We start from the raw sequence: 23163 nt of genomic DNA on the forward strand, positions 1-23163 counted from the left end.
GCGCGCAGCCCCTCCTTCCGCTCCTCCAACGGAAGGCCCCAGGCCCACGTGCCCCTGGCGGGCGCGAGAAGCACGGAGGCCCCGAATGATCCTCCTCCTCCGCCGCCGCCCTCTATGGCTTTTTGACGCCTGGAGGCTCTGCCGCCCGGACGCTGCCGTTGTTTCCACCTCTTCTGCGCTCCTTGGCGACTCTTTACTGGGGTTCCTGCGAAGCTTATTTCCGAGGGGCAGAGGAGGGGTGGGTGTGTGCTTGAGCAATGGAAACTCCAGAGCAGAATTAATTCAGCAAACTGATACAGGGATGGATGAGCTCCTGCGGCGTTCCTTGCAACGTGGAGGCAGTAAAAGGAAGGGGAATTGCATGGCCCTTGCTATGTGTTTTTAAGGCCCTGATGGAAAAATGAGGGTAAATCGAAAAGCAAAAGTTCGCTGGCAAATTTAGGGTAATATATCGGTGTGGCTGTGATATATGAATGGGAGGAAGAGATAGTGTTCAATATGATAATTATAGAAGCGGATCAAGAATACAGGTCCCCGGGCACATTGCTAGAAACTTAATACAGTGGTACCTCGGGTTACATACGCTTCAGGTTACATACGCTTCAGGTTATAGACTCCGCTAACCCAGAAATAGTACCTCGGGTTAAGAACTTTGCTTCAGGATGAGAACAGAAATCACGCGGTGGCGGTGCAACAACAGCGGGAGGCCCCATTAGCTAAAGTGGTGTTTCAGGTTAAGAACAGTTTCAGGTTAAGAACGGACCTCCGGAACGAATTAAGTACATAACCAGAGGTATCACTGTAGCCCATTTACCTTCCTGCTGCGGCGGTACCTATTTATCTACTTGCACTGGTATACTTTCCAACTGAAGCGAGGTGAGTCGCCTTCTGACTGGACTTCACTGTCCGGGGTCCTTTACCGTTTACTTAATTGGCACAAACCCATGACGTAAACTTGCATGAAATAGGTACACCAATTTATGTCAAGATGCAAATTTTGGCCAATTTTCTGAGGGGAGAAAACAAAGCTGGCTTTTGTTGTTAGGGTTCAATTTGCCTCTGAGCTCATTGAGTGGCAGGAGACTCAGCTATACAGCTGCAAATCAAACATTTTAAGTTTGTTGTAAGGTGTATTATACAAATGTGACACTAGATGGAGATGGTGAGCTATGGCAAATTCAATATATTTTTTCAAAGCTTTTTTGTAAAAAAAAGCATTTTCACAGCATTTTCAGTATATGTCTAGATTCCACTTGGGACTCTTTGCACAATTTTCAGCCAACCTAAAGAGATTTTTTAGAAATGGGGAACGGGGCAAGAGGTCGGGGGCTTTAACGAAAAGAACAGGGACATCCTAACAATGCCTCTGCAGGCATCACTCGGTCCTTGAATCTAGAAGACGCAATAATAGAATTTTGCACAGGTGTCACCACAAAGATTTTGTAAAATCTACATTTTATTGCTGGAGATGTCAGACACTCAGTGCTCAAAAATACCTATGTAGTAGCTACAAATAGCGTAAAGGAAAATGGAAAACTGCATGCTTTGGGAATGACAGGTAACTGTTTTAACAGTGGAAATTGACAGGATGCTCTGAGATTGAAACAAATATGAATTGTAGAGTGTTATTGTTGCTTGCTTGAGTAATTTATAAAGAAAGATATATATTTAGTTTGGCATCATGCATTTTATTTTCAAATTACACTGAAAAAAGTAATGTTGACCAGATGCTGCAATATTTTAAGAAGTATTTACATTACTGTATTTCAGTTCTTTCCATAGGAAATATGAATCGTCTCCTTTTTAACAGCATAAAGTAGATTTCACAGTTCTGTGTTCTTGTAAGGTGGCTGGGCAGAAATCTCACATTTCCCCTCATTTTTATCCAGGTTGACTAGTTCAGTTATGACGTATTATTAATGATAAGAATAAGGTCCGTTTGCTTTTCTAAGATTTTACATAAAGAGGCTGAAGACTACAAATTTTAAGCCTACCCCCTTATTCCCTTCAGGAAAAGCTGATGCATGAAGGGTCAATTCCGAGGACATGTGGGAGCAGTGGTTGTTTACCCCCACCTCATTAACAGCTGCTTTCCCTTCAACTAGGCTTTATGTCGTGAACTGTGTGACTTTTTAGCCAATACCACTGCATGGTATGAGTTAAAATGTCAATTACGGTAATCTAGCACCATAAAAAGGAAAGTTGTTAATGTCTTAATCTCACTTGTGTTTTTTGCTCAAATGAACAATCAAATGCATACTTGGGGAACAAGCCCCATTGACAATAGTAGACTTATTTTTGAGTAAACACACAGAGTTGTTCTGTTAAACAGTACTCTGTAGGGACGTGGGTGGCACTGTGGTCTAAACCACTGAGCTCTTGGGCTTGCCAATCAGAAGGTCAGCAGTTCAAATCCCTGCAACGGGGTAAGCTGTTGCTCTGTCCCAGCTCCTGCCAACCTAGCATTTTGAAAGGACGCCAATGCAAGTAGATAAATAGGTACCGCTGCAGCGGGAAGGTAAACGGCATTTCCGTGCGCTGCTCTGGTTTCCATCACAGTGTTCCGTTGCACCAGAAGCGGTTTAGTCATGCTGGTCGCATGACCCAGAAAGCTGTGTGGCCTGAAAGCGAGATGAGCGCCGCAACCCCATCGTTGCCTTTGACAGGGGTACTTTACCTTCACCTTCACCTTTACTTAAACAATACTCTACAGCACTTTTTGCTCTTGTTGATCTGTGCTGCATGATACTGTGTATGTTTGCTCTGAAGTAGCACTGAATTCATGTAAATATGCATAGAACTGCAAAGCCCTTTTTCTTGTTACTTTCATCCTATTTCTTCCACTTCCATTTCTTCTGTACAATCAATACTTTCCAGCATCTTCAAGACAAATGGAAAAAACTAAATAATTATCAATTTGCCAAAGCAATGTAGTGCTGTTTCATAGGCAAGTGTGTAAATTGATGGTTTTTGTTTTATCATACACTGATATTTAATCCCAGAACTGTACTGTATCATGCTAACATAAGAGAGTAGGAACACAGGAAGTTACCTTATGCAATGTCAAACCATTGGTCCATCTAACTCAGTGCAATGACTGGCAGTGGTTCTCCAGAGATTCAGACCAGGGACTTTCTTGAACCTGGGATCCTTTGCAGGCCAATCAGATGCACTGAACCATCAACAAGCATCATGCACCTTTTAGAGCTGAATAGAAGAGAGAATTGTAGCAGGCATAACAAGCAACACTGCTAAAATCTTCTCTTCTACACAACTATCAAAGGTGCAGGAGCCCTGCCCCCTTTCGTACCTGTGGCTACCCTACTATAATGATTTTTGCTGCCACACATCTCTCACTGAAGTCAGTGACAAAACTTCCACTGCTAGATTGCATCTTAAACTGCTGCAGAAAAGATTTTTGGGGGAAATATTATTTGCGGTTTCACTTTGGAAAATATGCACCCCACTATCTTTGCGGTTCTTTAGACACAGTTCCTTTTGAAATGCTAAATTCAATGCTTAAGGGTTTTATTTTTCAGCTACCTAGTGTAGGGGTTGCTTGTATTTAGATTTGAAAGGTATAGAATTGATCGTTTTGGTTTCTCTTGCAACTACGATCATAAAGACACAATTTGACTGAGAACCTGTTCGTTGAAACTATAGGACACAAAATATTTCAAGCATACTGTATGATAACAAAGAGCTTATATAAAGAGCTTGCTATAGTTGTATGTATAGGTATCCATAGCTATATACTGTGTGTGTGTGTGTGTGTGTGTGTGTGTGTGTGTGTGTGTGTGTGTATGTGTGTGTGTGTGTGTGTGTGTGTGTGTGTGTATATATATATATATATATATATATATATATATTTGCTTTCGTAGATTTTCACGGGTACAGGAATGCAGGTTTTGGTGTCCTCGGGTGTCTTCCCGTGTAAAAGTTGGGGTGTCTAGGCGACGTTTCGACGAGGTCTCACTCGTCATCTTCAGGCTGGTGCTTTCGGCTTCTTGTTACTGGAACAGAGCAGGATCTCAGTGTTTGAGTTCCTATAAATACTGTAGAGGGGGTGTGGTGTATAGCCTCCAATGTTCTGGGCAGAGAGGAAGTTCCCAGGCTAGTGTGCCTTTTCTTCTTTTGTTCCTTAATTACTTGAGAGATATCTTGAGTGATTTCTTGAGTGATATCCTGAGTACCACTTAGGTGGGTCATTAGGTGTGGATTAGTTATATATATATAAGCTGCTATAGGAAGCTAAAATCTCCAGTGTAAGAGAGCAATAGAAAATGCAGACACACTCCCTTCCTCCTCCTTCAAAGGCAGAGAATATGAGTTGCTAGGCAACACCATACTGAACACTGGACTCCTTTTTCATTAACATAACTGAACTGACCTCTCTCTCTCTCTCTCTCTCTCTCTCTCTCTCTCGTCCTTTCAATTCAAAGACCATGCATTAGAAAGGAGGCTTAAGTTATAAAATGCTGCTAAAAATATTGTTAAAAGCTCAAATGGAGTCTTCCCACTTAACGGTGAGAAAAAAGTAGGGTCACCCATAGAAAAATGTCACTCTTTTATCCTGAATTCAGGAGGGCAGATGGCTCACGTGAAACCAAACAATTGGGGTGGGGTGCATGGATGTAGCCAAGGGGGCAGCTGCCCCCCATCAAGTAAACAAATAAAAATACTCAACTGACCAACTGCATTGCAGATAACTCAGTTCTGCCCTCCCATAAAGCCTCCCCCCCCTTAAAATAATGCCTGGCTACGCCCATGGTGGGGTGGGGTGGAGAGTGCAGAGGAAAAGAATAGGAAAAGTATTGGATGAGAATGTATCAGAACACAGAATCTTCCAAACAAACATATTTCAGGCAAACGGGCAGTCCAGGGCATGCAATCAACCTTTATGCGTTGATGATTGTCTTCTACATCAGTGACTGACATGTTCAAAAAATGTTCAAAACATGTTCAAAACATGTTCAAAAAATAGGCCATGGCAGCTCCTGAGAATTAGCCCGCTGACCCAGCTATATTGGAATTGACTGTAATGCATCTAGATGTGACCCTGACAGCACTTAGCGGAAGTGTGCCAGCTTCCTGATACTCCTGACATAGCTGCTGGCCTGTGGGTTACAACCCCCTCAACAAAGGCTGGGAGGCATCAGTTGTAATCCCTTGGCTGTTCCCCTCAAGCCCTGGGGCCATTCCCTTCTGTTGAAAGGACATACCTGTGTATACTGTATAGCTTATCCTGCACCCACCTCTCCCCCCAAACTAGCCTGATGCCCTCAAGTGTAGAAATGGAAGATATCCCATCACCAGTGTTAAAGATTCAACTGCTACTCCATTAAGGTCTCTGTATGGGCAATAGGGAAGGTGTGTCATTGCCTTGTCTCAGGCAGGCTTCTGTCTGGGGGCCAGTTGATAATACCCTCAGAACAGGTTATTTTATTTCAGGCATAGGCAAACTCGGCCCTCCAGATGTTTTGGGACTACAACTCCCATCATCCCTAGCTAATAGGACCTGTGGTCAGGGATGATGGGAATTGTAGTCCTAAAACATCTGGAGGGCCGAGTTTGCCTATGCCTATTTTACTGCCTTTCTTTACTTAGAAGGCTTGGGAACTGATATGACATGGAAGGCCCGGGTGAGCTACAGCAGGAGAAAAGAGGTTCCAAAACAGGCAATTGTATAAATGAAAACAACCCTAACACAGAGGCTCTCTGTGACGAGTCCAGAAACAGAGAACAGAGCTATGATGTTTCAAACAAAAGGCGGCCTTCAAATTAATAGCTTTGGTAGCTGAAAATGGAGTTTTAAACAAACAGATCCAAATATAATCTCCAAAGATAAATACGGGCAACTCTATGTAACGCAACAAGTCAATTTGCTTTTCACTTAAAAGCCATTTCTATGTTTAGCTCCGGTAAGAACAAAGTGAAAAAGTAGCAGCAATCGGAACTCAGTGAAGACTGTGGTGGTAGTTTCATATCTGAATCAGAGGATGTGGATACCACAGCATACCAGGGGGGCGGGGAGGAGAAACCTTCAATCAACTGCAAGAACTATAACAATGAAATCTTAACATCAGTCTTGAAGTGGAAATCAAGTTTAAGGTGGATGGTAGTGGCAGAAGTTCATAATACGACCCATACCCTCTTGTGAAAAAACCCTGTTAGTTTAAACTGTGTTTTAATGGTTGTTGTGTAACACATTCTGTCATTTCCAGTGTAATGCAGAACAAAAACAAACCAATAACCCACCTTCCCTGGCCCACCTTTATTTAACTATTGCTCCCAGATCATGGGATATGGTACATAAAGACAGATTTGAAGAAATATATTTATTTCATGTAAGACATTTATACATTCTTTTAGAATTAGTAATTCAGTACAGTTTACATGAAAAATACCAAAATTCATAAAACAATGCAAATCATATGATAAAAGCATATGTAAATATAGTGTTTACAAAAGGTGAGGCATATCTCTGTCCACTTGAATTATGGCCTACATGCTATATTGCAGGCACTGAAACAAGCCTCTCAGAAAAAGCCATGGGAATTCTTTGAGGCTACATAGACAATAATCACTTGATGAAAGACAGTTTTACACAATAATCCAAATAATGAATTATACAAATGAAGTAAAATACGTTGTCGTTTCTACTAGAAGTTCTAGTAATAATACTACTTTGGAGCTTCAAGCATGGAGGACAACTAGATCTTCAATCAAAGTGTTTCAAACTGTGAGAACCCTGGTTTGCTAAAGTTTTTAAATTGGTCTGTCCCTGATTTTACTGCTTTCTCTATCTGCCAAGAGGTGCTTTGTTGTAATTGTATTTTTAATTCTTTCATATTGTATTTTAAAATCATTTTAATGAATTATAAAATAATAATAATTGCAGAGTAGCATGCAAATACCATTAGCTAATAAATAAATGTGGTAGAATGAAATTCAAATTCCTCCCGTTCAGTAGGATAGCCTATGGGGATGGGACATCGTTTCAGCTTAACCCACCTTGCCAAATGGTTGAGGCTGAACATCTCAAAAGAATGGCAAGTTGCGTATCTAATCAGTAAATATATCCTTAGGGAACTACTGGCACCTTGCGCAATTATGTAATGATTTCTGTAGTATATAATAGCAAAATAAATTAGTCATTGGTAAAATAAACTGGGGTAGGGGAAGGGATTTTTTCGACTTTTGGTCTACTTGATCTAGGATTCCATCTGGGAAAACGTTTTGCAAAAATAAAACAGACAGACGTGTGAGACACAAATAAAGCATTCTCGCAGTCTTTCCCCCCGCTGCCTTTGAGGACCCCGATTATACACCATTTCAAAAGCATGGCCGTACTCCAAATAAATCACCTTTACGAGGGTGATGTTCGAAGGCCAGCGAAGGAGGGTGCAGCTGGGAACTCTCTCTGTCACAGAGCAACCTTCAAAGGACATTCCAGCTGTGGCTGTTGTTCCCTTACACCAAAGTGATTTATTTGGACTGTAGCCAATACCTACAGGTGGATAGTAACAGACACTGATTATCTTTTAAATTTGCTGAACTCCCTACGTGCTAAAACTGCCTCTTCCAGAAGACAGATAATTTAAAAGTACTCTCCACTTTTTTTCAATGGGAACTAACTGAGCATGTAGCATCACAAAGAACACAGATAGTTTTACAGACCATTCTCTGTTTGCCCCCCCCCATTTAAGATAAATACGTACAATATTGTTCAAGTTCTTAATGCTAGGCGTGCCTTATCAAGTATTTCCTTTCTGATCTTGGGGTAGTTTGGATGTTGTTCTAAAACCTGTTGAAAGAAAATATATTCATAGTAAGCAGTAAAGTTATTACTTTATTATTGTTATTTATTAAATTTGTATATCTCCCTATACCTGCAAGCCTCAGGGCAGTTTACAACACGTAGACACACAAAGTTATGTCTCACTGTAAACTAAAACAAGTAGCTGACTATTCTACTGTTATATATCTAAAGCTATTTCACTGCAGCAAACGTCAATACTGTCATTAATGAGGACTACACTAAACCTCAGTGTTTTCCCCTCTTCATAGAACACACAAGCAAAGAAACATGTTTGTAAAAAAACAGTTTACCTTATGACAAACATTGATTGCATCAATGTATCTCTTGGCTTTCAGGTAATTAAATGCCAACTTGAAACCTTTAAAAAACGGTAAGTCAGAGGTTAATGCAAAAGTATCATTCTCTTTTCATGTAATCCTGAGAGCTGCAGCCCCTTTGTTTGAACAAGGTTCCTTTGGCAGGAAGAATGGCATAGGCATTTAATAAATATGTAATAATAATTAATAATAAATTTTAAAACCTACTAACCACAGAGTGTTTGGCCAGAGAGCTGGAGTGGATCTCCCCAGTCTTGGCTGCAAAGAATCACCTTGGTTTTCAATTTCAATTACATGTGTGATCTTTGCTGTCTATTTTGTTGTTTCTCCAGCTTGTCAGCCACGTTGTGTATAGTAATATAGAAAGGCATTATACGAATTAAAAGTGAAGTGAAAATGAAATGAAGTTGCTAAGGGTGAACCTACCAATTGTTGGATTTGTTTGGTTTCCATATTTCCACGCCATCTCATAGTTTGCAGCTGCATCCTTATATGCTTGTTCTTTCTCCATTATGTATCCCATATATTCATAAGCTTTGCAACAAGACTAAAAAGAATTTTTAAAAAAGAGAAATCTCCGTCAGCGGGACTTAAAATTGCAGAGCCTGTTGGCCCCACTGAATTGTAAGCTGTTGGCCCTCAATGGCACCGCACAGAAGGCCATAAATCACTGCCCTCACCACTGTCAGCCAGTATAAGGAATGCCGGCCTCATTTTGCCTGCTTTCCATAAGATTAGTTGCATTAATTAAAAGACTCCAGGGGTAGAAAAACATGAACAGAACAGATACAGCATTACTTCTGGCCTGTCCGTTACCCTGTTATGACGAAGGCACCGTTTTAACAGGTCACTAGCCATATCGTATTTTGAAGACTGAATGAAAATGTCAGCGAGGAGAAGCCAACTTTTTTCAAACTCTTCTGCGTCAACGGGATTCCAGTTCATCTTTGAAATGCGCTTCAACTGGTTCCTGGCTCGCTGGGTTTGTTTTAAAATCATGTAAGCCGTGGCCATTCCCAAAAGTGCTGGGATGTGATCTTTCTGCAAAAAAGACCAATATGATGCAACTCAGAAGACAGAGAACCCAGAATAAATGTCAGCATTCTCAAAAGGACAGTGTTTTTGCCCTGACAGCGGCTGGTTATTCTAGGTTAGCACTTGGGCTGGTTGAAAAAAATAATTGAAACCCCCAAAACGCCTTTCTAAAGCCACAATGTGATTAATTCAATAAAACTTCACACACTTCTTGCATGAAAGAAAAACAGTGGCAGTAAGAAACTTACAAACTGGAGGGGAGGGGGGGAGATTCCCAGCATTCCTTACTAATGTTTATTATTCTGTTACAAACACCTCTGAAAAGAATAATCTTTTACCTAGTACAACTACACTCTGAAAAATGATATTTAATATTGACAGTTTGCATTTCTTACTGCAGAAAGTATTGATCTCGTGTGTAAAGATTCTTTTCAATTTGGATTAATACAGGAGGCTACTAGAGGCTTCTCTGTGTGAGAGAAGCAGAGGCAGAAGGGTTAATGATTGTTTGGGTTATACCTTCTGGGAAGCTGCTTTGAAATAGTTCTCTTATCTCTTCCAATTAAGGTCATGCAGACTATAAATATAGGCCAGAAGAACCCTGAGTTTTACTTTTCTCTTTCTAGCTCTCTTCCTTCTGGTGTGGTGTTTCTGTTTCTGTATAGTATTCAGGCTTAGTCTTATTATGAGTTAGGTTTGTAAGTGCTGCAACTCTGTATGCAAGTCCTGATTGTACTGGATTTGATAACCATTACACTACATTTGCCTTCAGCATAAGTAAAACTCTGCTGAATGAAGTACTATTGCCTCTGGTCTATTTTTTGGAACTCTGCTGAACTCTGCAACATGTTTAAGGTTTTCCTACACACGTATGACAAATATAATCTACTATTAAAGCAATGGACAGTGCATGGAATACATTTATTTGTAGGTATGAGGTTCCTACATGTGTATAATACACCTGTGTTCAACTGAACAGAGACACTATAAACAACCCACCTCATCAACCACAATTTCTGTAAAGGCGTTCAGCGCTCGCTCAACATTTGATTTTTGTTTGGTTGCCACAAGGCAGTAATTTTCCATGATGCGGAGCTGCACATGGCCTTGAGCTGTCTGGGGCTTCAGTTCTTTTAAGAGCTTCTCTGCTGTTCTCACAGCCAGCTGCACAGACTCTTGCTTCTCTGTTGAGCTACTTCATACATACATGCATAAAAGAAACAGCATCAGTTCTTGTGTATCAGAAACTCTACTTTCCATTACTCAATCGGGATTTTGAAAATAGCTAGAATGAGCCCTAGAAAGCCAGCTGACAATAGCACACAAGTTTAGCCTTTAGGAGCCTTTAATTATATATCTGTCATCAACTTTTATCCATGATGCATTTTTATAGAAATCAGTAAAAAATAAAATCAAATCTGGTTCCCATCATTTCCCCGCTTGAATTCAACCCGTCACTCACTGCTGGTACCCAAAAAGAATTTGTAGAGACTCTTCCATGTGCCAGTCAAGATACACCAAAACAAAACACTGCACTAAAATACTAGGAGTTCTAACTCTCATTGCCACTCACTTTGCGTCACCGTCCAGGTGTTCAAACACTTCACCTCCCACTGTTTCATTGTCAGGGTTCAAGCAGATTTCAATCATGTTATAAACAGCGTTTTGTCCCCAGTCATTGTCTTTCCTCGCTTTGTTAAAATGTCGAAGTGCATCATTTGGTTCGCCTGTGTACCTAAACAGGAAATCACACTTGCATGAATTGAAACACAAGGAAACTGGGAAAATGATGCTGGCAGGCAGCTGTATTTGGAAAGGAAGAGTCCAAGGAGAAAGAAATGAGAGAGAAGAGAGCCAAGGAGTTGCAAAGCAGGAGTAGAGAAGTGGATCTGGCTGGTGGGCAGGATCCAAAACTCCCGTGCCCCAAGAGCCACCACCTGTCAACCACTTGTCATCACATGACACCAAGTGACTCAATTTCAAAAGGAAGAATCTTCCAGCTGTAATTTGTTTTTTGAATTTGGCACATTTACAGGGCCGTAGAGAAAAGGCGGCAAATTCGAAAGACCCTGAATAGGACCAGCAGCAGAAAAAGGAGAACTGGGATCACCCTCTAAGTGCACTCTTGAATCTTCCATTTCAGTTTGACCCCACAAGTTTACCTGTCCTGCGTGTGACATCATAAGATGTCAGCAGATAGATAGGTGGGGCTTTGTTTGGGCCAAACTACCATTAATCCTGCAGAGTGGAAATTCTCCCATCACTGTTGTAAAGGTAGGAAGGACAAAGAAAACAAGTGAACTGAAAGAACCAGACATTAACACTATTTGAATTTGCTTGGCTGGCGTGTCATGAAAGCAAAGGAAACCAACCCTTTCTCACTTACACTATACTAGTGATTTTTCTAGCCACACCTACCAAAGATACAATCCTTTGCAATAGTGAAAACCTGGGTCGAGTTTTGTCCTGGGGGAATGTTTCTCAGCCATGGCAATAAATCTTGGAACTTCTTCTAGCTTTCCAGCTCTTCTTAACAGGTCAATTAAACGTGATAGCGTTGCATAATTATCTGTTAATGTAAGCATTCCGGGCATTACAGAAAGCAAGCACATTGTGAAAATTAAACACAAGAAAGAAGCATAAAAATCTAAGTAAAACCAGAACTAGAATGTTTGGTAGGCAGAAGGTGTGCCCTTCTGTGCCAACATAGAGATGCTGGTGTCACACTCTGCAGGCAGCTGACGGAATCCATCCACTCTTCTAGCCTGGTGCAAAGGGAACTTGCATTGCTCTGCCATCAACGTGTAGCTTTAGTATAAAGATTTGTTAAAAGGGAGCCATGAAAAGATCTGATGCTCACCTGGGCTCCTTTCCAAAAGCTGCTGGAAATGAAACACCGCTTGTTCGTAGTCCTGTTTCCTGAACATGAGGTCAGCCATCATCTACAAGCACAAAGCAGAGATGCTAAGGAAACAGAAAGCAACACAAAACCTTCTCCGCAGCAATTTTATCCTGCAAAATCAGCTTATACCGGAGTGCAAAACTCAAATGGGCTAGAGGCTAAACTCTTCTTCACACACCAAATGCCCAGGGGCCACACCCACAGCTGTTAAAGAACAAAAATCGACCTTGGGATCTGCATTGGGAGCAGTGATTTATTTTATTTTGTTCGTAAGTGATCTGGAGTCGGGGTGAGCTGTGGGGTGGGCCAAGTTTGCTGATGATGCCAAATGGTTCAGGGTAGCAAATACAAAAAGGGATTGTGAAGAGCACAAAAAGGAACTCAAGTTGGGTGCACGGGCATTAAGATGGCAAACATGATTCCAGTGAACCATAATAAGTGAGTGTAAAAAATCATGGTCTATGCTAATAGGATCTGAACTAGCAGTGGCTGACCAGAAGAGAACTCATGATCATGGCAGGTATTTCCATGAAAATGTCATTTATGTAGAGAATGGCAGAGTTGCTATGAACCACATTAAGGCTCCGCAATTGTTGTTTGACAGCCCTTGCTTCTGCATACCTCTTTCTCTCATAGCTTTCTCTCCATTTTCAGAGGTTAGTGGGTGCACCTTTAGTTTGTACCCCTCTGTTTGTCAATGAGGGCAAGGAGCAGGGCCATTTCTGTGGTGGCTCCTATGCTTTCAAACACCTGGCCAGGGGAGACTTACCATGGAATCTTTCTATATAAAACTTTAGTTGGCTTGGGAAAAACCATTTGTATCAAAAAGCTTTTGCTTGTTAATGCCTGTCAGCTGTCAGCATTTGAGTTTGGCACATTGCTGGTGTTTTTTGTACTAAATGTTAAAAGTTTTTTAAAAAATAATTTTGTTAGATTCTCTTTTGACGTTACAGTGGAAACTCGGTTTTCGAGCGTCTCAGAAGTCGAACATTTCGGCTTCTGAACGCCGAAAACCCAGAACTAACTGCTTTGGTTTTCAAATGGTTTTCAGTTTTCGAACGTTTTGGAAGTCCAACGGTCTTCCGGAGCGGATTATGTTCGAAAACGAAGGTTCCACTGTAGTTCTTACCATCGGTACATTGCTCTGAGCGCATATTTCAATAGAGAAAAGCTGCTCAGGCATTCAGAAGACATTACAGAGGTGTCCCTTTAACGTTTTTCTTAAAACCTAAAATAATGTCATTAAATAGTCATCCTACAGAGAGCATGTGTATAACTGACCATGGCAGCTGGCGCATTATCTGGATCACTCTTCAGCAACAGAGCACACTGGCGCTGGCATGCATCCACATCATCGTGTGCAAGGTACAAACGGGCTAGTTCTAGCATCACCTGAGGATTAAAATATAAACAGAAGCTCTTCACTAATTTTTCATTCTATTTACAACATGCATCCCAACCACCACACCTCTTAAGCAAGGCTGGAGGGAAAACGGTTCCTCTTGGTGCTCACTGACCTTGTTGTCCGTTTCACAATGAACAAGAGCTTCTTTGTAGAATTTAATTGCTTTCTCATAGTTCCGCTGGGCCGCTGAATGCTTTGCTATCTCTGCACAAATTTCAGCTGCTAGTTGCTTCTGAACAGGAACAGCGTCCAGCTGCTCTATCTGAATCCGCTTCAATACTCTGGCCTGCAATTCCTGAGCCTGGTGGAAAAGCAAAAGAGGCTTCCAATAGGAAATAATAATATTGGATGAAGTTTGGGGGGTGTGGATTTGGAGCAAGTTGTGCATTTTAAAAAGGACCAATTCTCTAAATCACTATTGTATGTGTCCTTGTCTTGATATGTGCAACATAAGAGTCGTAGAATTCTAGAGTTGGAAGGGACCACAAATGCCATCTAGTCCAACCCCCCTGCAATGCAGGAATCTTTTGCACAACGTGGGGCTCGAACCCACAACCCTGAGATCAGGAGTCTCATGCTCCACCAACTGAGCTCAGAGGCCAAGTTAACTCTTGTGCTTGACTGGTGGGAGAAAACAGCTGGTCCTTTGTTGCCTGACATACCTTAACAAATTGAACAGTCAAAGGTCTGTAGGTGGAAGGAAGTGACTTTTGTAAGGGATGGCAGGAGTTGTTTTAACGTCACTAATGTAAAATAGTGAAGGAAAAGTTGAAGTCACCCAACACATGCAATAGGGGAATAATTCATTATCACCATTAAAATGTTTTTTGTTCTGCTGGTGCTACTCATTGGGTGACCTTGGGCCAGCCACTGCATCTACATCTAACCTACCTCACAGGGTTGTTTGTAAGGTTTAAATGAAGAGGGGCAGACCATGTGCATCATCTTACTCCTTGGAAAAAAGGTAGGATACAAATGCAATAAAGAAGTAATAATAATATCAGACCTGCACCTTTTTAAGCTTGATCTCCTCTATTGCTACCAGGTAACCAAGTATCTCTCTTCTGCCACCAAAGGCCTAACATGCCAATATTTAATATTTCTTTACCTGTTGTAAGGAAACAACAGCATCGTCCGTCCTGTCCATTTTGCTGTACACCTTTGCCAGAAGAACCTGGTAACGTGTATCTTCCATCAGAGAGGACAAATCATTTACTGCAGAAACAGAGAGATATATTTGATACAAAGTCTTGACAAATAGTGATCTCTTTATTTCTTTAAAAAAAAATATGAAGCAAATAAGATGTACGTACCAGGCTCATGATCCAAAACTTGCCGAAGGACTTTTACTGCTTTTTCATACTGGTTCAATTTCAGCAATAGTTCTGCCAGGTCGTAAGAAAGGAAATTCTGCTGCCCAGTTTTCAGAGCTGCTTCGTAATAATTGATTGCCTAAAATAATAAATGAACAAACAAATAATCTGAAAGATCCTGTTTGACATTTCTGAAGGAGCTGCAGGTGTCAGAAAGGAAAAGATTCCCTGACACTCAAATGGAAAATTACGTTTGCCATTTGAATATCTTAGCTGCCTTCAGACTATCTTAGCTAGTAAATCAATACTTTTTTTAGACAGATTTCCAGTGCATCAGAAAGGAGTCTTCTCCTTCCTCTCTCCCTCCTTCCTTTAACCCCCTCAAGTTGTTTGTTACTGTTGTTTGTTTTCATACAAACAATATTAACCTAAAAATTATTGTTTTTTAAACCTGCATTTCACTTTGACCCAAAAAACCCACCCTCTTCTGGCTAGCTGGCCTCGTTTCACTTCTGTACTGGTCAGCTGCTGCCACTAAAAACTGGGGGCAGGAAGAGCTGGATGGAGGAAAGACAGAGAACTAAAAACTTCAGAGCAGAATATTTTAACATTCTACATGCTAATTCTTTTTGTGTGTGCACATCGACATCCACAATCCTGGGCTCTTCTGGAGGGCAGGTTAAGTATTTCTGGAAATGTTACAGAAATGATTGTATCGGGATGCATGCAAGCCGGTCATCACATACCTTTGTATACTTATGAGTCTTGACCAAGGCATTCCCAATTTTGCGAGCCAATGCTCCATCCTTTAGATTCAACTTCAAAGCCTGTTCATATACCACGATGGCTTCTTCAGGCTAGGGTAAAGAAAAATAGAAAAACAGTAAGGTCATGAGAAGCCCAAGCATGAGTGATTGCAAGGCCCATTTATCTATCTATATCTATATCTATATCTATATCTATATCTATATCTATATCTATATCTATATCTATATCTATATCTATATCTATATCTATATCTATATCTATATCTAGTATATCAATAGAGATACAATGAAACAAAACCGAATAATATTAATCAGAAGACAAGATTCCAGTGGGGAGTCTTGGGATAAGGCAAGGGCACAAAGCCAAGTGGGGAACGAAAAATCTGAAGAGCCACATGGTGATCCCATTTGGTACATTCCCTTTCCATTTTTCCCTCCTGACGGGCAGGCAGCCTTGTAAATAAACCCATGAAAGTTACTATCCTGCAAAGAGGAAGTTAACAGACAAAAAAACCTGTATTTCTGTGATAGACACTGAGGAGAGGGGCTTCCCTCTAGTAACTTGCTTGGTTTTGTCAACTGCATGCAATTCCTGGTTACATATGTCTACCAATGTCAGCATGCGACAGCAACCACACTCCAGGAAGCGGCTTCAGCTGACCAGCTAAACCAGGTGAGAGTAGCCAATGGGTTTCAAACCCTCAGTGAGTTAGGGGCTTCCCCTGCATACAAAGACAGGCTCCAACAGATTGAACAGATGAGACCAAGTATGGGTCCAATGGTCAAGAAGGCAGTTTCTACACATGCACTACAGCAGGCATAGGGAAACTCGACCCTCCACATGTTTTGGGACTACAACTCCCATCATCCTTAGCTAACAGGACCAGTGGTCAGGGATGATGGGAGCTGTAGTCCCAAAACATCTGGAGGGCTGAGTTTGCCTATGCCTGCTCTATAGGGAAGTGAGGGGCAGATGGGGCTCGTCAACTTGGAAAGGTAGCCCATCGAGGAGAAGGAAAACTTTGATCCTAAACCACCACAGCCTTGCAGGTAAGAAAGGCTTTGGGAGTAAACCCAGAGGAAAAATCCGTACCCACTGCCTTGCAGGACATCTTCAGGAGAAGAAAGGCTATGGAGTAAACCCTATACAAATCCAAAATGGAGTCCGTTGGATGGTGCCTTGTATGCCTCTTTCTGGCAAGCTGGTGCCAAAGTATTGTTCTGCTTTTCTTTGGACCACATCAGCGAGGCTGAGAGGGGGGTCTTGCCGTCTGGACAGCCCAGGACCTCCAAACACACTGCCCAGGGGAAGTCACTTCAGTGCTGCTAACACAGCAGTTTGACCTCACCTCCAGATTGTCTCTCATGACAACAACAAAATGTCTACAAGGCTGGGGTCGGGGCTTGTGTAAGCCAGTACTTTTCACAACAGAGGTGCTCCTTCTCGAACTGAAACCTTCTAACCATAACCCCTAAAGCTACAAATGCTTATACCTCCTGGATATTCATATATGCATCACCAAGGAGAAGAAAGGTGTGAGAACTTGGAAGTTTCTCCACCAGGTCTCTGAAAATAAGAAGAAAGAAAATAAATCATGTCAGTAGTTGAATCTGTTTGCTACTAGTGCAGTAAGCCAACTTTCAATGGCCAGGTATTTCCCCCCCCCCTTTTTTTTTTTGTTTAATAGACTGGTGGCGAATGTTTGCTTCCTTTGTCTTCAGACGTTTCGATTTAACAAGGACAGAGGAGGTGTTCCAGAGAAAGCAAATTAAGACGAGCTGTTAACCTGGAAATCTTAGTTTTAAGGAAGACACCGAAATCTGTTATCTGATGTGCTTTCTTGTTGATACCAGTGCTGTAACAGTTGTGTCATAGAACACATAGCTAACTAAAGAATGTTTCAGAAGAGCATCTTCATTCAAACAAAGGACTCCAAGAGAACAACTGGGATAATCATAACATCTGGAAAATTGAGTCTAGCATACTTACTGTAAGACTTTAAAAAAATTGAGGCAAGGGGTAGAAGGGGACACACTTTGGTTGGAAGCAGATATCTGTGGGCTCTGAATACCTTCCCTAGGCACCGTAAGTACTAAAAAGGCACAATATTTTATTGACAACCTTTTCCAAAGAAGCAAAACCATACCATTCCAAAAGCAAATGGACACATCCTTGTTGCGGGGGGTTACAGGCTGAAACACAGTTGCCCTGTGATAGCTTCAACAGTAGAGCAGGGATGGGGAACCTGTGGCCCTTGGGATGCTTTTGAGCTCCAACTCCCATCAGCCTCAGTGCCACAGATGATGGGAGTTGTAGTCCAAACATACATAGAGAAGGGCACAGGCTGCCCACCTCTGCTGTAGAGAGAGCAAAACTGCAGGCATACAGGTGTATGTTTCTGATCAATGCTGCAGTGACTCAGAGCTGTTTTCCCGACGTGTATTTTTGTTTTAAAGAATATTTCAAAATGAATGGCTTTTTTGTACATCAATGTACATCTATGCACAGTACTTTTCAGTGAAGTGGTTTATTTCTTCAGGAAGAAACAGGCACCAAATGAACCTGGTACATAGTATTATTATTATTTTGGCAAGCTAAGCTCTTACCTGTAACAGCTTGCGTATAGCTTCCTGTCCTTCCTGTGCTCCAGATAGATCTCTGCCATTTTCTCTTTGACTTGAACAAAGTAAGTCTGCTCTGGGGTTATATTCCTGAGCATCGTCAAAGCCGCTTCCACGTCGCCTTGAGCAAGGGCTAGGTCTGCATTAGCAATCATAACTCTCAGCTCTTCCGGGGTGCCAGAAAATTCGTTGATAGCATCTTGGAGGACTTTAATGGCTTCATGCTTCAAAAGAGACCATCGTTCTTGTTAAATCTGTACCTAAATTGCCCCTGCAAAAACTGTGGCTTTCAAATCTGGAACTTTCACAGAGACCATTCCACATCAACGTATTTGCCCAGGAAACCCTGTGCACTGGGAAGACGGCCATTGTGGCAGCTTTCTCCCCCCCCCCCGCCCCCCCCAGTGGCACAATTGGTTTACACAGGGCACCACTAGACTTACTGAACCTCACCATTGCCTTGTGTGAATTAAGTCGGTACCCTAAAAAAGTACTTGCCTTGCAGGAAAGGGTGTGGCATTGAGCAAGCTCCAAAGAGATGGGGAACCCTCCAGAATAGGTGTGGGAAGCAGCATGTATAGAGGTACTGAGGAAATCTGCAAAACCATAACCCCCTCTTCTTCCACAAATGGATGCAACCCATCATCTGTCACTGCCAGCAGGGTGATCACAAGCACTCTCTAAATATTGTACTTCTGCTAACAGGTATCCAAAATTTGCAGACAACATCCAAAGGATATGTACCAGTTTTAGGTATGAAACAGAATCTTGTCGTACCTGTTCGCCATTCAACCGATGAGCATCTACTAGTTCCAGATAGACGGACACACGATCGCTCCCGTCAATTTCAATCCTCTTTGTTTTTGATTTTGAGGAAGGTGTGGCGGCTCTCATTCCAGGCAAGTTCATTGCCATCTGCAGGGTTTTAACGGCTTCTGCTATTTCCCCCATCTTTATTTGGGCTCGAGCTTTTATTAAGTGGTACACAGGATGCTCTCTGACCTAATGAAGAGTACATAATCAGCATCTATGTCCTGTACAGTCTTCCAAGAAGAAAAGAAAAAACCTAACCATCTAGTATGTTAAATCATATTAGTGGGATAATTATGTACATTGTTTTAAGCGATTTGCAAAAGTAATCTAGAATTACTAAGCTTTAGTACAGGATAACAGGACTGGCTCTCTCCTGCTTTTAAAGCAACTACATTCTACTCAGGTTGATGCTAGCTACATTTGCTCAAGAGTGGCCCATAACATTCAAAATATCTCAAAATCCTATTTTTTCCTTTCTTGCATTTTTTTTAAAAACCCTTCTTTTACTTATATCCCACCTTTTTTTCAGGGAGCTGAGGATACGGGGAGATCCTAGAGACACTGATCCGATGAAAACCTGCTTAGCTTTCAGCAAGATTGCTATTTATGTGTGCACTGAGATCACAACCGGGAACTACTTATTACATCGCACTAAAGATGGTGGTGAGCTCCCGTTGCTCTGTCGCAGCTCCTGCCAACGTAGTAGTTCGAAAGCACGCCAATGCGAATAAATAGCTACCGCTGCGGCAGGAAGGTAAACGGCGTTTCCGTGCGCTCTGGTTTCCATCATGGTGTTCCATTGTGCCAGAAGTGGTTTAGTCATGCTGGCCACGTGACCCGGAAAGCTCTCTGTGGACAAACACTGGCTTCCTCGGCCTGAAAGCGAGATGAGTGCCACAACCCCATAGTCGCCTTTGCCTGGACTTAACTATCCAGGGGTCCTTTTTTAAATCATTTATTTATTTTTCCTATTAACTTTTGCCCTCTCACCAGCCAGAGGATCGATGGCCTCTGACTGCATCCACATGGTAACATCTCGTCTTAAGATGAATGAGCCTATGCACTCCCTCTGCTTCTCCCTTTGCACAAAATGGGCAGACAAACTAGTAAGCCAGTTAGCAGTAGTTTCCTGTTTCACTTAAACCCAACATTTCCAAAAAGGGTCTAAAGCTAATTCATGTGGCCTGCAAGAATATGAAGATAAAAGGGAAAAGCCTAGCAAATTTATACTGCCAGGGCTTTGGGCCTGCAACCACAGTAGGGTTTCTGTCGTACTGTAGGCAGAAAAAAAACCACGAAGCGGAGTCAACTCCTAAGCCTGAAACCCTGCACTGACTTTTGATACTGCCGATTTCAACTAAGAGCTCTTTGTTAAATAGCGAAATGTTTCCTTGTTATGTGACGGTTATTGATGTCCTGACAATTTATCCATGGGCAAAAAAAAAGTAATAATAATACTGGCAGCAAATTAAAATGCCAATCAAGCATGGAAGTAAAATAAAGAGCTTCAGTATGCTGGGCTAGATTTTCCAATCAAGTGTACCTCAAAGTTATAGCTTAGGCAGAGTTCCAGAGACTGAGAACAGAGTTTGAAGTTGTTTTGCAACAAATGCACTTGAGCCATAAGGAGATGGGCATCTGCGTGTGATGGATTCTGTTCTATGCAGTGCTGCAAGATGCTCTGGGATGCTTCAGTGTTACCTAATCAGATTAAGCAAACAAAACAATGAAGGGGAGAAACAAATTCAATATGCTGACAAGCTGCCTTAGCACTGCATTTGCAAGACAGGTTCGTTTCCACGGATTATACCTCCATCCGTCCCAGCACTATTTATTAAACGGTTACATTTTTAAAAAATATTCCAACAACTAAAGAAGCAATGAAATCACCTGCTGTAAGAAAGAGAGCACACCAGTCACCAGCTGCAAGTTACATCTCGGCTATTACAGTGCTTTATGAATCACATAGTACAGTTTCAAATTACAAAACGCGCTTCAACAATTTCTTCTATTTGCAAGGTTCAAGGTGCGGGTGCCACTGCTTTACATAGTCTAAATAGCACAATATGAGGGAGGTAGCAACAGGCTAGGGAATTGTTTAAGGATGGGGTGGGAACACCAAAACACCCCAATGCAGACCAAGCATACTAACTGATATTGTGGGGTGGAGTGTGTAATCCTTAACAGAGAGCACTCCACACTGCAGCTTTATTACTTATTTATTTTTGCAAGTGCTACTGACGTAATATTTGCATTGGTTCAAACTCGAGAGATTTACCTGCCAAATATTTCACCTTTGCGACTAAATAGGCAGCTTGCAGGAGACCAGGAACAGTTTTAACCACAGTTTCAAGGACGGATGCACAAGGCTTGAGAAGCGGGGAAGGAGGTTGCCCTCGACCTGCAGGCTTGAGATAAACAAACAGTACTTTGATAGATTACATCGAGAAAGTGGAAGGGTTTTTTTCTTTAAAGAGAAAAAAAAAATCCCCATGAAATGTCTATCTGAGCTGAGATAAGAATTCTGAGTGTATTTTCAACAGGCAGTTTTCTAGATCTTTTCCAGAACGAAGCACCTGTGCTTTCTGAGGCAATGCTGACTTACAGCCACACAGGCTGTCTGCTGAGGCAGCTCTATGAATCCACACAGCACTCTGCCTCTGGCATGCTGGCCTGACTCAGGGGGAAGGCCTGCAAGCTCTTGCAGGCCAACAAGAGGGCAGAAAGGCATAATGAGAGTTGGTTCTGAACGTGGACGTAAACTCCTACCAGAAGAAATCCTCAATTTTCTCTTCCAAGAAGAAAAAACTTGGAGGGGGAGGGAGGGAGGAACCCAACTAGTACAGTTACAGTTTATCTGTATTTAATATTTCAAAGTCTTCTCACAGCAAAGCCCCAAACCTACTTTGTCGTCCTCACTCAAGCTCAAGAAGAGTCCTTAAAACATGTGACAAACCTGTGTCCTTCCAGATGTTATTGGATTCTGACTTCCACCAACCTCAGCCAGCACGGTCCATGGTCATGGGTGATGGGAGTGGGGCCCAACAAACATCTGTAGGGCTACCTAAAGGAATGTCTCCACTCCTGTCGTTCAGCTCAGAAACTGAGGTCCAGCTCCGAGGACCTTTTGGCAGTTCCCTCAAAACGAGAATGAAGTTACAGGCGCCCAGGTAAAGGGCCTTCTCAGTAGTGATGCCCACCCTGTGGAATGCCCTCCCATCAGAAGTCAAAGAAATAAACAACTACCAGACTTTTGGAAGACATCTGATGGCAGCCCTGTATTGAGAGGTTTTTAACGTTTGATGCTTAATTATGTTTTTATATGTATTGGAAGCGTCCAGAGTGGCTAGGGCAACCCGTTCTGATGGGAGGGGTATAAATAATAACATTATTACTATTTTTATTAGTATTATGTTTCCCCATCCCAGATTTAAAAACAAAACAATCAGCTCTTTAAGCAGATGACCAGGATCAACAGGAATCTTTCACATATTCGCCTCATCCATAAATGACACAATGTAGCGCACCTAATTTGTGTCATGACAATGTTCTGGACTTATTTACAAGGAAAACAAAAATACTTTAGCAGTTACTCCGCTATTAACTATTGTTCAGTCCTTATAATGGACAGTGCTCAGAATCTTGGCGATTCGTCCTAATTGTCTTTGCTTCAACCTGAAACCTTTTGAGTACAAAGCATAATAATAAATGGTTGTTGTTTTAGGAGGACAAAAATCCTAGCTACTTACCTGCGTTGGGCAAAAGCTAAGATACTCCTTAATAATCTCTATCAAAAAGTCAGGATTTAATTTTTCGAAATATTCTACACCAAGAGGTAAGCCTTGCAATGAGGAAAAATGAGTATCAAGCACATCGTTCAATAAAGTAATAACTTCGTCTTGTCTTTTGTTTTTCTTCATAGCCAACACTGCACGCAAGTAAGATAATTCCTACAAAACAAATAGAAAATTACATGGGAAAATCTATAATTAAATCTGTCATGATTCACCTAGCACTGGTCAACACTGGTAACTAGAAATTGTCCTCTGGCACCCAGATGCCCTGATTTGCAACACATTTCCTGGCACGTAACTAGCTCTTAATAATGATAAAAATCCACTGGACGTTCTTCACTCAGTGAACTCTTGTGAATTAACAGGCTTGTAG

At 41.7% G+C, this 23163-nt stretch overlaps 2 protein-coding genes across 10 annotated transcripts in view; one reads left to right on the forward strand and one right to left on the reverse strand.

Moving 5' to 3' along the window:
- LOC309348612 (uncharacterized protein) overlaps nt 1-23163 on the forward strand; it is a 51026-nt gene that overhangs the window by 152 nt on the left and 27711 nt on the right. The window contains exons 1-3 of one of the 6 annotated variants that reach the window (XR_014159492.1): nt 5479-5975; nt 8158-8192; nt 8986-9111. The exons of 1 other annotated variant lie outside the window; for it this stretch is intronic. Coding sequence is in view for 2 of the 5 variants with exons in the window: in XM_081874092.1 (XP_081730218.1) it covers nt 4476-4526; nt 8158-8192 (86 nt within the window). In the remaining 3 variants the exon portion in view is untranslated. Of the gene's footprint in view, nt 407-4238; nt 4527-5478; nt 5976-8157; nt 8193-8985; nt 9112-23163 lie in introns of those variants that run through there. 4 more of the 6 variants (XR_014159490.1, XM_081874093.1, XM_081874092.1 and 1 more) reach the window with 4 other exon arrangements.
- The window catches only part of TTC21B (tetratricopeptide repeat domain 21B), a 29013-nt gene continuing 12173 nt past the window's right edge, over nt 6324-23163 (reverse strand). For 2 of the 4 annotated variants that reach the window (XM_081870628.1, XM_081870631.1), the window contains exons 11-29: nt 22746-22946; nt 21275-21404; nt 20540-20697; nt 18961-19185; nt 18169-18407; nt 17056-17128; nt 15541-15651; nt 14795-14933; nt 14590-14696; nt 13594-13782; nt 13358-13468; nt 12035-12116; nt 11593-11743; nt 10748-10909; nt 10174-10369; nt 8956-9180; nt 8566-8686; nt 8113-8180; nt 6324-7807 (exon numbers count right to left, since the gene is read on the reverse strand). In XM_081870628.1, coding sequence (XP_081726754.1) covers nt 7730-7807; nt 8113-8180; nt 8566-8686; nt 8956-9180; nt 10174-10369; nt 10748-10909; nt 11593-11743; nt 12035-12116; nt 13358-13468; nt 13594-13782; nt 14590-14696; nt 14795-14933; nt 15541-15651; nt 17056-17128; nt 18169-18407; nt 18961-19185; nt 20540-20697; nt 21275-21404; nt 22746-22946 — 2766 coding nt within the window. In that variant the 3' untranslated portion in view covers nt 6324-7729. The remainder of the gene's footprint in view (nt 7808-8112; nt 8181-8565; nt 8687-8955; nt 9181-10173; nt 10370-10747; nt 10910-11592; nt 11744-12034; nt 12117-13357; nt 13469-13593; nt 13783-14589; nt 14697-14794; nt 14934-15540; nt 15652-17055; nt 17129-18168; nt 18408-18960; nt 19186-20539; nt 20698-21274; nt 21405-22745; nt 22947-23163) is intronic. The other 2 variants (XM_081870629.1, XM_081870630.1) reach the window with 2 other exon arrangements.

Source organism: Podarcis erhardii (assembly GCF_964252035.2).
Source record: "Podarcis erhardii genome assembly, chromosome: 1".
In the NCBI taxonomy this organism is placed as follows: Eukaryota; Metazoa; Chordata; class Lepidosauria; order Squamata; family Lacertidae; genus Podarcis; species Podarcis erhardii.